The sequence below is a fragment of the Perna viridis genome, chromosome 5 (assembly GCF_037379345.1).
Source record: "Perna viridis isolate PV_CMFRI_1.1 ecotype Kerala chromosome 5, ASM3737934v1, whole genome shotgun sequence".
Taxonomy (NCBI): domain Eukaryota; kingdom Metazoa; phylum Mollusca; class Bivalvia; order Mytilida; family Mytilidae; genus Perna; species Perna viridis.
The window spans coordinates 19,778,188-19,792,765 of record NC_142449.1 but is presented as its reverse complement, the minus strand read 5'-3'; the positions used below and the strand labels follow the sequence as shown (position 1 = coordinate 19,792,765).

General features: G+C 30.9%; 1 protein-coding gene and 1 long non-coding RNA gene across 2 annotated transcripts in view; both read left to right on the top strand.

Annotated features, from left to right (window-relative positions):
- Positions 1-14,578, top strand: part of LOC148616428 (uncharacterized) — a 97,935-nt gene that overhangs the window by 58,129 nt on the left and 25,228 nt on the right. Inside the window, exon 15 of the mRNA XM_088583455.1 lies at positions 948-1,030. Within this exon, the coding sequence (XP_088439581.1) occupies positions 948-1,030 (83 nt within the window). The remainder of the gene's footprint in view (positions 1-947; positions 1,031-14,578) is intronic.
- On the top strand, positions 1,441-4,258 carry LOC148616430 (uncharacterized). The gene is made up of 4 exons (XR_015922206.1): positions 1,441-1,826; positions 2,167-2,182; positions 2,717-2,805; positions 3,090-4,258. It is a non-coding gene; the product is annotated as an uncharacterized LOC148616430 (long non-coding RNA).

Genomic DNA, 14,578 nt, shown 5'->3' with positions numbered 1-14,578 from the left:
ATATATGGAATATAATATGGAAGATATCAAATTGAGTCCGTCCAAGATCTAAAAAAGAATTTGCATAAAGGAATTTGTCATATAATACGGAAGATACCAAATTGAGTCCGTCCAAGATCTAAAAAAGAATTTGCATAAAGAAATTTGTCATGCTGTGAGAGTTTCGTTTAATCCTGTTTCGTGGTGTAGAAGAAATACCCCCCCCCCCCCGTGTAACAAAAGACGAAAGATCGGACGGAAAGAAGGAAGGAAGGAATGTCGGAAGGACGAAAAGGACGGACAGACACTTGTTGCAAAGTTTGGGGAAAATAAAATATTTGTTTCCAAAATAAAGTTGATGCTTTTGCTTTTTCTTCTGTTTTCCTTGTGTTTGCTTATATTTTTTGTTGTTTCAAATGAAACAATTCAGTTGCTCAAGAGCATTTCGACCTCTTACAAAAACTTGGTTGAAATGAATTATATAGAATTGCCATTTTTGATTCATCTTGACAATATATGGAAAATGTAGCTTGCATTGTATACTTGCATTTCAAATTTAAAACTTAGATTTAGCAGGAGGTGTGCGTGAACATGTATGTGAAAATGCGTTTTTCTGTCTGTTAATGCAAACATATTTTAAATACTTTTTGTACAATAATAGCTACTCAGTTTATACAGCGGATCGTTCTCTTTTTGTTCAAATGGTCCAGTCTTTATTTATATGTTAATTTCAGTAACTTCAAATATCTTAATATTTTGCAAATTTCACACTCTGCCTCTGCCTCAGATTGTGAACTTTTAAAAACTTCTATAATGCAAATGCAGATACATTGTCGTGAAATGAGTATGATATGTTACATATGCTATACTAACATCGATACTATGATTATTTCAATAGTTTGTGTTAGTATGCTGTCTTACATTACTCTTATTTGCAATCCGAGTTTATTAGACATGATATATTATAGACGTTCGTCAAATGTGGATTCTAAAGATGGCAGGAGTTTGCCCGACGTGTATTACAATATTTCAGACAATGCAGGTGATAAAGGTAATTACACTATAACCATTCATTTAAAAAGAAGAAATTAGAAATGTTCCGTTTCATGTGTAATGTGTAAAACAAATTGGCAGTATATTTAACCTTGGTTTATTCTTTCCGAGTAATTGCTGCATGTGTAAGGAACTATAAACATTCCAATCAACATGCATTAAAATTTTACAGTATCATTTCCACTATCAAACATCGGTATATAACATAACCTATATCGGTTTGGTTGAAATAGAAATCATGATTAAATTTGTTTACTTAGTGCTTGCAGGTTTACGTTAAAAACCTTAAGCGTCACACTTGCACTGCAACTAGGATTTCTCAGTTGAGCGTTACACTACTCCCACGTTCTCTACTCTTTTTGTTTTACTATTTCAGAAGATGACTCTGATAGGTAAGTTCATATATTGTATTATTTTAAAAGATCTCATAGCTATTTCGTCATTGTAAAAATATCTAGTTTTATATTATGTTCAGGCATCAAATAACCCACAGCAGTTCTGCGAAAAATTTATAAAGTCGTTCAACAATACGTTCGATTAACAAACATTTGCCATTTCCATATTACAAATGAATGGATAAATGAAAATGAAACTTACATTTTCAATATCTTCGATGTAATACATTGAGTTTTATTACTGTAAAATGATAAATAACACAATGGCAAAGAGTACTTGAGCCTTATTCTTTCTCAGATTTACTTCATATCAAATTTTAGAGAAGTGCGACGTTATTGGATAATTAGGCATGAAAGACAAACCAAATGAATATGACATGTGTGAACCACAACAGAGAGGTATGTAAATAGATCTTAGTCACAATAGTCGTACGATGAAACCTGTATGCATAAAACAAAAAAAAAATATGTTTTTCATTGGGTGTCATCATTTTTTTTAATGTAAACAAAGAAATACGACATTTTTTTGAAGTTTTGATTCGGTATGAATACAAGGTCTGTGAACCGCAACTGAGAGGTATGTACATACAATATAGCCACATCGTAATCTTCCAATTGTGTGTAAACACAAAAATAAAAAAAAACGTTCAACATCATTAACAAAAACATATATATATATGTAACGATATATTTGTATTAACATTATTATACCTGTCTTGAAATATTTTTGCCTTTGTAGATAAAAGTTCTGATGTGTAAGTATACATTTCATATTTGGAATACAAAACCGATATAAAACAACTCTATGTCTTTACTTTTACTCCTGTTGTGCCACAGAAATGTTTTTGAAAATGTGCTCTTCTCGATGATCGCTACAGTGCATCCATCTGCGATCCGATTTGTTCATTTGTCATAGTTTTCCTTTCCTCTTTCGTCTAGTCTACCCCGGACTAGACTTTTCATGATAGCTCACTGGATGTTTCTAGAAAAGAAGAGGACGCTTATTTTACTGTGCTTCTGGTCCATGCTCCCAGTTACCAGTGGAGTCCGAAGTGTGTGTGTGTCTGTTTTCCTTGTTTTGTCTTTACCCCATTACATGAATTAATTGGATTACATTCTTTTGATTTCTACAAGAATCTTGTTTCCTTCGATTGCACTTTGTTATTTACAGAACGATAATGCAATGGCTATATTTTAATTGGAGTTTTAAATATAAATATCATAAGCATACACGAATAATACGACGACAAAAATCTAGTTTAAATGGAGTTTTTTTTTCTTTTCTAAAGCTTACATTCCAATGCTAGTCAAAATTATGAAACATTAGGAACAAAAAACAAACCTAATGTCTATGAAGACTTGGATGAAAATTCAAAACGTAAGTCTACTGTACTTTTATCTTCTCTTTTACGTATATCATTATATTAAAAATGGAAAATATAAATGAGTATTGAAAAAACGTTAACATAGTGAAGGTCTAATTATATATTAAAATAAACTACAGTCTTTGTATTTTTTTTGCAATTTTAGTTTATACTATGCAAACGTCGGGTTGAATGATTTAAATACTTTCATATCTTAATCATGTAGTTATATCTTAGCGGAACGTATAAAATATATAAACAAAAACATGATACATCAATGATACTTAATTTATTTCAGAGTCCAGAACAAAGCTGTATTCCAATACTCTGATTTGATCAGCACTAAAAAATACTATAAATTTGAAAATGAAGTGTGTTATGGGAATTACTTGAGCTGTCATAATACAAAAAAAACAAAAACAAAAACAAAAACAACGAGCAACACTGACAAAAAGTAGACAAAATACAACAATTGTAAATCAAGACTAATTAAAAATGGGTTTGCAAGGAATGTGTGTATTGTAAAAAGGGCATCCACAATCGTCATTTGTAGAAAGTCAGATAGGATGTTTAAGGCGTCTTTATAAAAAAAAAAGTCTGAGAGGTTTAAAATCAGAGGCGTCCCGTTGATTGAAAAAACTAACATGTTCCTTTAAAGAATTGTACATCTTGATTGTTATACAATTAGCCTCAGCAAGCTAATTCCTTTCTATTGTGTATCACCGAGATCAGATTTGTGATTTTTTTTTTAAAAACCATTACTAGGAATCCAAACATACCATTAGATTCAATACTTTTGAAAATGCAATCGTCTTAATTTGAATTTTTGATTTAATTTTCTTGTCAATAAAGAAAAAAAGGATCGGAAATTTTCAAAACTAGTATTTAAATCGGCTTTTTCGTGGCCTCAAGCTTTTCGTTTCGTCACAATGATGGAAACTTCTATAGACTGACAAACGAATTACTTAGTTCATATTTATATGGCGATGTATCATCGTATGTCATTGACAAATATTAACTTTTTGGCGTTAACTCATAGATTTTATTTAATAAGGATAAACTTTTTCGAACTTCAGTTAAAACGAGAAAGTTAAAATATAATTCAAAACCTTAAAAAGATACCTACACGAATACAAGCAACAAAACAAACATGAATGTTTCTAACTTTGCAAGATTCTTGTAAGTGACAATTCAAACAGTCATAAAGGTATTCTTAAGTCTATTGTTTCATTGTCAACCGTATTCTGTGTTCTTTTTTGCTTTTTTCTTCGTATTGTATTATATTTTACTAATGCTTAAGTACTCACATACATGCATTTTTATATTAGTTTTACTCATATTTCATGTGCTTTACCTAAATAAATTGTTTTAAAAAATCATGTTCTATTATGTTTGATAACGCTACACGACATAAAAGTTAATACCAAAATAACCAAACCTGGGCAAAACTCTGAAGTAATAGTCAAACAGGAAGTTCATTGTTGAAATCATCGAGGCAGTGGTTAGGTAATCTGGAGTGTTGACTCACTGGTCATCTGTCTACATTAAACATATGAAAACAAATGAAACACTAAGAAAATTTATAGATGTGTGTCCTATAATTCTGGGTTCGACATAATCCGGACTCCATCCAGATACAGAAAAATACAAGTTTTGGTTCACCTCTGCCTATAATTTTTGGTCCGCCCTGGTAATAACAGTTATCACTTTTATTGGTTATTGATTTATTTATCCAAACGAGTTTTGTATATGTAGAATTATATTTCATGTATACAAATGTAAGTTCATATTTAGACTTATAAATATTTTTTTTTTGCATTCTTTTTGTAAACATTCTGCATCCGCCTGTCTATAATTCTGTATCCCCCCGTATAAAAGACCAAAAATGTAAACATCCTGTATCCGATCGGACTTATAATAATGACGGCCCCAGAATTATGCGACACCGGTCACAAAATGTTACATGCAAATAACAATATAATTTTGACCTCTAGGTCGAACCACGGATCAATGGTCATATAATCATAGAACACGTATATTACTTTAAATACATTTCCTATATTGTTTTCCTTAGAACAATGTGAACCCTTGCGTCTTTCAGTCGATTCTAAACCGGGTCTTATTGGACTACCGTTTCTTTATTGATTTCGTTGTTTTGTGCTATGCTCATCTTAATTCTCGATTTTTTTAATGTTTGATTAATCGTCACCCCCGTAATTCTTAATATTTTCAAACATTTATAAGGGCTTTGAGTTTTGACGTTTTTGATTTTATTCCAATAGATGTTGCGTCTTGTGTATCACAATAATGATGCAAATGAATACCGCTAAAATAGTAACAGTTGTGAATTAGTATTCATCCTATATAATCTGTTATTATTAATTATTTGTGCATCGTTTTATTTTCCTTCTAAATTATAGAATTTTGACTAAATTATTTTTTGACAAGTTAAAGAAATAATAAATCGTCATCAAATTAGCCATATATATGACATGCTAATTGATCCATTTTACTATTGTCTAGTGGCCAACACTTTAATGTACCCAATGACTATACATCTAAGTTGTATATCATTGGAAGTAAATACCATAGTGTCCTCAAAGTGTGTTATGGTCACGAATGCTAATATTTGAGGTCAAATGTCAACTACCGTAATTTCCGAACCAAAACTATGTTTTAAATAATTGCATTTAATGTCTGTTTTAATGTAATATGAGAAGATATTCAATTGTCTTTTTGTGTGTGTGTGTGTGTGTGTGTGTGTGTGTGTAATGAAACAAAAATATTTCAGTAAAATCCAAAATTTGACCATAAATGATTTTTCTAACCTTAGTCTTAGATTTTACGTATTTTTCAAATACGTTTTCCTTTGTATTGATCGACTTAGACTCAAATCAAATACAAATGTCTTTAAATGTGATCCCGACATCCAATCCTCTTCATTCTGTTCCTCCTTTGTTTGTTCGGAAAATGTTCATATTCTATGGAATAACAAAAGTTAAACAGCCAAAATAAGACGATAAACTCGTACATTAGTATCTTTTTTGACGAAAAGGACTGTTTCTAACTTCAAGATCAAATAGCAACGTAATTATTGGGTGGATGCTGGAGTAGTGGAAATCGTAGGATTGGTTAAACAATGCTTAACCATTCAAAAATTTAGCTTTCAGCCCAACGCAGATTGTCATTTTGCATGAATTATAGCGATGCTTAAAAGGCCTTGAGAGAACACAGCACAACATTGTTTTAATGTAGCGATATATGTGCGCGTGGAGTTGTATTAATAAATGTTGGGCAGAGTCACGGAAACTCTAACGGATTCAATAAAGGCGGGTAAGAAACATGTGTTGATATATTCTTTATTTGGAAAAATAAAAAATCTAATAGCCCAAAAAAATTCGATAACTACTGAAAAAAATTGTAATTTGCACATGTACACGTACAACGTATGGTACAATGAACTGAATTGGCACAGAATAAGCCTGATTTTCAATGATTTTTGTATTGGCAATATACATTACAACCTACAGGAAACACTGATAATTACTGACCATATATTATGCATTATGAAATGATGTTTAATTTTCCTGTTAGGGTCCGATAGAAATTTTAGTAGTATTGGTTGTCAGGCCCTTGCAAAGCTTGTTCCCTGCTTTGGTTTCTTGCAAAATAAGGCAAAAAGTAACAAAATGTATTCACAAAATGTCTGTAAAATGCTGTAATAATTATAATATTTATATTCTGATTTACTTATAAAATGTAACGATAAATGTTGTTTTTTTTTCTGTGTGTAGTATACAAGGATAAACATTCAAATGTAATTTGGGTTTTGTTTTTGTTTTTGTTTTTTTTGTATTTATGCTTTCAATTCCAGTGTTGTAAATACAATGAACTAATAAATGTCAATATCATTTAGTAGTTATTGTTGAAATTAATGAAATCATAAATGAAAATGAGTTAGAATCACAAGTGTTAAGAATTTCAAAAAGGTGATTGAAGCATTTCAGTTCTCCTTCTATTATTGCCTTCATCAAATAATAAATTTTCATGAGGTTTCCTACTTGTTATACTTGTACAAAGTACAAGTATAACATGTAAAGGTGATTCGTAGAATTCATTAAAATTCCGAGTAAAACAATTTATTTACTGTAAAGGGCATTGTTTAAAAATTGTTTAAAGATGTTAATAATGAGAGAAGTAGATGTTAAATATATAGCTTGTTCATTTCTATTGCAGGCGAAGAGCCTTCTAGGAAATGGTAAGGCAGCAGAACATTTTGAAACGCTAATAGTCTCTGATTGAAAATGAAGCAAAAGGATAATTTCTGATTTTGAATTCTGGAGCTTATGATGGAAATTAGAAACAAACTGGACAACACTTTGCCAGCCTTGTTAAAAGATACAAATCATGCGTTTGAAATTTATATATTGCATATATGCTCATGCATGTATAAATTGCAGTTACATACATATATATATGTGCATGTATGTTTGCAAGTAAAACTGTCAAACAGTATTACATAAATGTACATATTTGTCATGTTATGGACATTAAAAATGAATTTCTGAGAGATAATGGCCTGATATTTTAATTCTTCTTTCTTTAAAGTTTCGTACATTGTCAGGGTGAGACACATGTTTTACATGTGTTAATCTAGATCTGCTATATTTCTACAATCCATTCTTAAGAAGATATTTCTCCTTAAAGGATACAAATGGTATTGTTAAAGATTCATGGTATGTTATGTAAAAATATTCTAAATGATGTTGAATGATTTTGGTTTAGTGGTAGATGTATGCATTTTCTGCAGGATTATATATTTTCTGCTGAACGTACAAGAAGAATGCCTATATTGGGGACTCAGTGTTTAACACCCCAGCTTATGTTCTGCTATTATATTTTAATACCGAGAAGTTACTAATGGTGTAAGAGTATGAAATTGCAAACCTTTTGTCTTGATTTTTTTCTTAATCTTGGTTAAATAAGAATTTTTTGAAAATTGTCAAATTGCCCATTTTTAAAAGCTATTTTTATTTGTTTAAATCACTGATTATAATACTAGTTCTGTTGTTTTAGAAAAGGCTGATTATACTTTATTTAGTAGATTAAGTTCATTGCACATATATTGGAAACTTTCCAAATAAATAATGTCTTGATCTTGCATGATTTTACCTGAAAATTGGCTTTTTCCTAGGAAATTCCTAGAAAACAATATGGCGGTCATATCTCGGTCATCTTGAATTTAAGTTTTCGTTACCAAATGCACTATAAATTATCAGTAATTGCTGAAATCACTTTTGGACGATTTTGCATATTTTGCTACGAGGCAGCCTCTTAAATGTATTAAATATCATTGTTTCAGGTCAATATTTAGATCATAAATGTTAACGTCCATAGAATTTGTAAAAATATGTATTTGTAAATTTGGAATAATACTGTGTCACAGACACTCGCATGACACTAAAATGGACAAATTTAACATATTAAACAGTTTTATCAGACCATTTTTTGAATTAAAAGTGTTCGCACTATTACAAATTGTAGAAAAATGTCATTTTTGAGACATTGGATCGAACTATATGAGTCACAGAAACACACATGACATTAAAATGCACAATTTTAGCATTTCAAGCAATTATATTAGACCGTTAAGGAAATTTCAAATGTTCGCACTCATTAAATTTGCAAAAATATCTATTTTCTAGATTTGGTCTGTAGTTACTGTATTGCAGCTATCCATATACTTATATTGACAATGCTAGCACAATATATAACTGGTTCTTCTTTCTGCAATAGTCTGTAATATTACGGATATCAACATGATACTTATACTGACAATTAAACATTTTGTACAAAAGTTTTTGACTGATAGGTATATCAAAAGTGTTCGCACACATACATTTTGCAAAAATATTTCATTTTAAATTTTTGGACTGAAACATAAGTTTCGCAGTAACCAACACAATACTAATGTTTGCTTTTTTAAATATTTTATTCAATAATGTTGTATTATTATTTAAATCAAAAGTATTCGCATCCATACAATTGTATTTTTTTGAAAATTGGATGGACTGAAATAGTTATGTCATGGCAACCCACATGACGCAAAAACGGTCAAATTTTAAACGATATTATCAGTTCATCATAAACTAAAAGTGTTCGCATCCATATATTTGCAAAAATATGTTATTTCGTAGAATTGGGACTAAAATGCATGTATCGAAGCCACACATAATATGCACATTTTGACAGTTTAACATTTTAAACAATAAAATCGGGCCATTAAGGAAACTTTAAGTATTCGCACGCAAAAATATCGCATTTTTAAGAATTTGGTCAGAAGTAAATGTAATGATGCGATCAATATAATACTTATAATGACAATTTTAACATAACAATTATTTGGTTCTTTTCATTATCATCAACCCTCCACCCCTCCCCCCACACACATTTTTGCGATAGAGAAACCACACATCACTCATACATCTCACCTATCGTTAGTTTGATAACGAAGAGGCCGTAATTCTAAAGTGATATGGTGATGTTTAGCTTGCAGTTTTAGTATTATGAAAAAAAGAAATAAAAATATGGAAGGTTCAAAAGATGGAAAATTCATAGACAAACATAACATATAGCTTCATAAGAACAACCGACGCAGAACAATTCGCACAGCATATAAGAATTCGAAAATAGAGACAAAAAAATAACAGGAACACCCTTTATAAATGTGGTGAACTCGAGTGTTCGGAAGAATGAGGAAGGAATTTATGCTTATGAATAGTTTGTTACATGTTTTCCATCCCTTGCGCAAGATGTTTACACCTCTTTTGCACTACCTTCGAGTCTGCGTTGAACGTCGTTGGAATCCCCTCTGTGTTCCACGTACAATATATTGTAGTATTTGTTTGCTGGTTTCGTAGCGTCAAGTTTGTAATGACGTATGGTTTGTCAGTTTTGCAGTTAAAATTCTATTTTCTACTGTACATAAACAAAATTGATGTAATGAAATTTTTCGGACTCTACAATCTTATGAAATTTAGACAACATAATTGGTAGAGAGATCAGCAAAACAATCATTTGTTTCTTCTGAACCTTTATGGACATATGTTCTTTCCATTTTCTCTGGGAATAATTGTTGATCTTTCTTTATTTTTTAATAAGGACAATCATATTACATTTATTTATTAAAGCTATGAAAAAGCAGGGTAGCTATAGTTTTTTTTCAATGCATACCATGCCAATTTTATGTCAGATGAAAATTCTTGGCCGATGTTAACAACCTCCAGACTTCGATATATGAAAATTATTACATTTATTGTTGGGTCGAGGTTTGCATTTTACTTTCATGTAATAAATGAGTTCATTTCAAAGTAAACCAATATATGATGACATCTTTGTCTTTCGCAGTAAGTATCATGAGTATGTTATGACTTACGTAATTCCTGTAGTAATTACAATATTTATTTCTGGCATGTCCGAGCTTTGTTTTATGAAGTAATTCCATATGTCCTTATCTATTACACAACTGTGAAAAATATTTTATATAAAACTTATATTTTTTTTTTAACTGCGAACTTGTATGAAACGCTTGTGCTTATTATGTGTAATGTGTGCATAAAACATAATAGAAGTGAATCAAATTGGGATTGTTTTCAAGAAATGTTTACAATAATAAAATCTAAACGTCAATACGTTCATGTGAAGGAGAGTATATTCCAGTTGTTTAGTTGATCTACCTTTCCTGTGATTTTCAATATATTTACGTATTTTTAAAGCTAGTTAATTATACAACGTTAAAAACAATATACTGGGTTTATTTGGCTAGCTGTAGTTAAAACATAATCAAGTTAGCTTTCTTTGAATTTGCCATATTTAAACCATGGACATCTATTTTAGAGGGACCAAGAAGTATAACAATTGCTGGTAAAACTCAAGAGGGCAAACTAGTTGTGACAGAGAAGCAGGATATGACTATCAGTTGTTTAGCATTAAGTGAAGACCCATCCCAAGATCTAGTATTACAAATCAAAAATCAGAATCGTACAGTAAATGGTTCAAAGACTATAGAGCAAACCATACAGAGAGTAGATCAAACATACGATGGTGCTGCTGTGATATGTCTGGCAGGATATCAAAGATTTCACTATTTTGAAGTCAAAGATTCAGCAACCATCTACCTCAAATGTAAGTGAACTTTTCTTTTGTTGTCTATAAAAAAGTATTGTTCTTAAATACCATTCTAGCTGGATGGTAGTCACGAATGTTACTAATAGTCCATGGGAAACATACACCCTTGGTGACCATCTCTTTGTGAAATTTTCTAGATCACATGTTTTATATCACCTGGACTTACTACAAACAAAGACTCATTTTGTTACAGTTAATTGGTCGAATACTATACAACAAACTTTACAGAAAGTGTATAGAACATAAGATGGTGCTGCTGTGATATGTCTCGCTGGATATCAGCAATTTTATTCACAAGGTCACATATTTAGCATCCATCTACCTCAGATGCTTGTGGACTTATTTGTCACCATGTCGTTGAAAATAACATTTAAATTAAGATGGATGAAAGTAGTCAAGAATATTCAAACCTCTTTCAACACAGTTTAAGATCTTCTTTACCTTATTGTCTCAGAGTAGGAAAAAAAGTATCACGTCACAGATATTGTCATAATGCAATGTTTTTTCTTTCTTTCTATGTAGATTGAAGCTTTCTACTTTTTCTATTTTGTCAATTTAAATAGAATTGACACAATATCAAGTCATGTATTATTATTGATTATCATTATTAGCAATAATTTTACACACTCAGTGTAGCTTTTTCTAGGTTTCAATATAAATTCTCTAGTTGATTTTATTGTGGTTCAGTTCAGAAATTTTCTGCGTTTAAATAATAAACCTGATATTAATATCAGATATTAATACATCCTTTCATTCAGTAATAAAGTAGAAATTTACATCCAAACATTAAAGTCAGTATTTTTGTTTTGCAAAGCTGCTGGAGTTTCTGTTTTTTCTCAAGGGGTGTAATATATTTTTCTGCATTGATTTTTACTTGTGTATCTTTTTTGAATGAACTTGTTTGAACTTTATCATTCGTAGTTTACGGGACTCAACCAACTTTGCTCACTTTAATAAAGGTATACAGTTCGATTTTATTCTTTATATTTGATCATCTTTGTTTCATTTTCTTGCTGCTTAATAACTTTATATTTTATTTTAGTGATGCCATCTTCTCCAACATTCAGTCCTGATTCAGTTGTTGCAGTAGAGATGGAGAGTTAGCAGTAACCTGTACATCAACTGGTAGTAGACCTGCTGCTACAGAGAGACAGTGGACCATAGGGACTACAATTGTTACAACAGACTCTATTTTGTTTCCCCCTGTACATGATCATGCAACAGATACTTACACAGTCTATTCTACTTTAAAATACAATGTTAGCAAGAATGACAATGGAAAGACACTGTCATATGGATTCAAAAATGAAGCAAACAGAAGCTTTATTACTCGGAAAAGAACAATGGATATCAAATGTAAGTATTAAAATGATCCATTTTGAATATGTATTGTAGTCAGTATAGTAGTAGTAGTAGTAAGCAATTGGTGACTTCTTTTCTAATATTTAATGAAGCAATTTATAAAAATAGTGTTTAGTCCATTGACAAATTAAAGAATTCTTATATGTTTGTTGGCAAGTAACCATGATAGGTATCCTTTTAAATAATAGAGATAACCATTCACATCAAATTATTTTTTATGGGTTCGACTTATTGGTAGAATGGAATGAAACTATTTCCTTGTGATCAGGTTACATATAAATATATTTCATGTAATAATATTTTCTACTAATAAAGCCAATCAGGCATTTTATTAAAAATGATTGTTATATGTTTTCTGTCTATGAAAAAATTAACCTTATTCACTGAGCATCGAGGCTAATTCAGACAGACAGAACAAACAAAACATGTTTTTGCTTTATGACATCACAGTTACTCTCAAAATTTGGTCTATGGAAAGACGGGAAAAAATGTTAATCCAATCAGAAAGCCAGTTACCAGATACTTGATGACTTTAAGTACTGATTGTTTTAGTTTTAGTGGGTCTGTGTGGGGCAGTGTATTTCATATGACGTATAGCACTGGGCAGAATACCAGAGCATGTACTTGGACGTTTTCATTATCAGATTCACTGAAACCTTTAATTCACTTTTTGACTGTCCTTTAAAAGAAACATAAAAATCTTTGCAAATAACTCCTGAACGTACATTTTGTACCTAACGCAAGAATTTGTAGTGCTGGTTGTGTGAACAGACTCGATCATATGTTTTTATTCTAAGTCAATAATAGTCCCGAAAAAAATCTTCGAATGGCTTTTTGTAAGACAAGCATAGATTTCAAATACAAAATTGTTAATCAGTAATATATTATAGATAAATCATTGAAATCTTAGTTTATCATGAAACTTTTTCTTTCAAATGTGCACTACTTTGCATGATCGCAAGCATATAAAACATTCACAAATTTTAGTGCTAAACATATTCCAAAGTTATTTATCAAAATTGAGTCATTCTAACATCTTCGTACATGTAATGATGACTGTGATTCAAAACAAATCGTTAACTAGATAACTTAAATTTTGATTTAGTTATTTCGAAGGAACTGAAAGGTCGATACATGAAAGTGGTATAAAAACAAGTTAACAATCACTTCTTCTCTGTATCCCTAAATATACATTCACGTGGCAGAACATAGATCATGGTGTCGTGCCTTGACAATAAGTATACAATGCTTTATGAAATCAAATCACAAGATATCATACTAAAAAAAGACTTGGGTTGATTTTTGGAGTTTTCAATTAAATCTTTTGACCATATAGTCAAAATTACCTTAAGAGAGATATGAATTCGTAGTCAATTTATTAGCTGCACACAGATGCGAAACATTCTGTTAGTTGATTATGTGATTATGGTGTTATCTAAATTAGTTCGTTAAGCAGTTACCATTATTCATCCTGCATTCAAAGCGTCAGATTTGCAATACTTGTCAACCGTTGGGACAAACTGAAACGTTTGGACATTTTAGTTCAAGCGCTTTTAATGGGTTTTCTCGGTGTATTGTATTGCTAAAAAAGCTTGTGGTTCAAATAGTACCCCAGAGGTGTCTCAGCCTTACATGAAATACATAAATTGGCAGTATTCCAACTATTATCAACGCTGATAATGACACAAGGAATACAACATTTAGAAATATTAAGCACACACTTGAATGGACCATTCATGCTGATTTCAAGATATTTCAAGTTTTGTTGAGGGAACATCCTGCAGAAACACAAGACATTTTTGGAGATAACTTGGTGAATTGCTTTAAAAATGTAAAAGATACCGGACTTCTGGACACCTCTGAACATTTTCAGTAAGAAACCACTCGTTATTTCTTCCTTAAAATCATCAATGATGATCTACAGAGAGTAAAATGCTTTGGAAACAGCGTCATCATAGGAAAAATAGGTATTTTGATTTCACAAGAGGAAACCCGGATGTACTTTATTATCAGCCAGAAATATTCATAGTCAGAGACTTCAATATTCCACCTTCAATGGACATAAAAGAAAAAGAAAATCGATATGTTCGATTTCAAATAGCAAAGTGCTGCTAGAGTTTGAAGTTATTGCCGATGACATAAAAAGGATGTACGGTATTCAACAATTATGGAAGAAACAACTGATTTGTTTGTAGAACTGATGCATCTTGTCAATTATGCGTCATATCAATACCATTT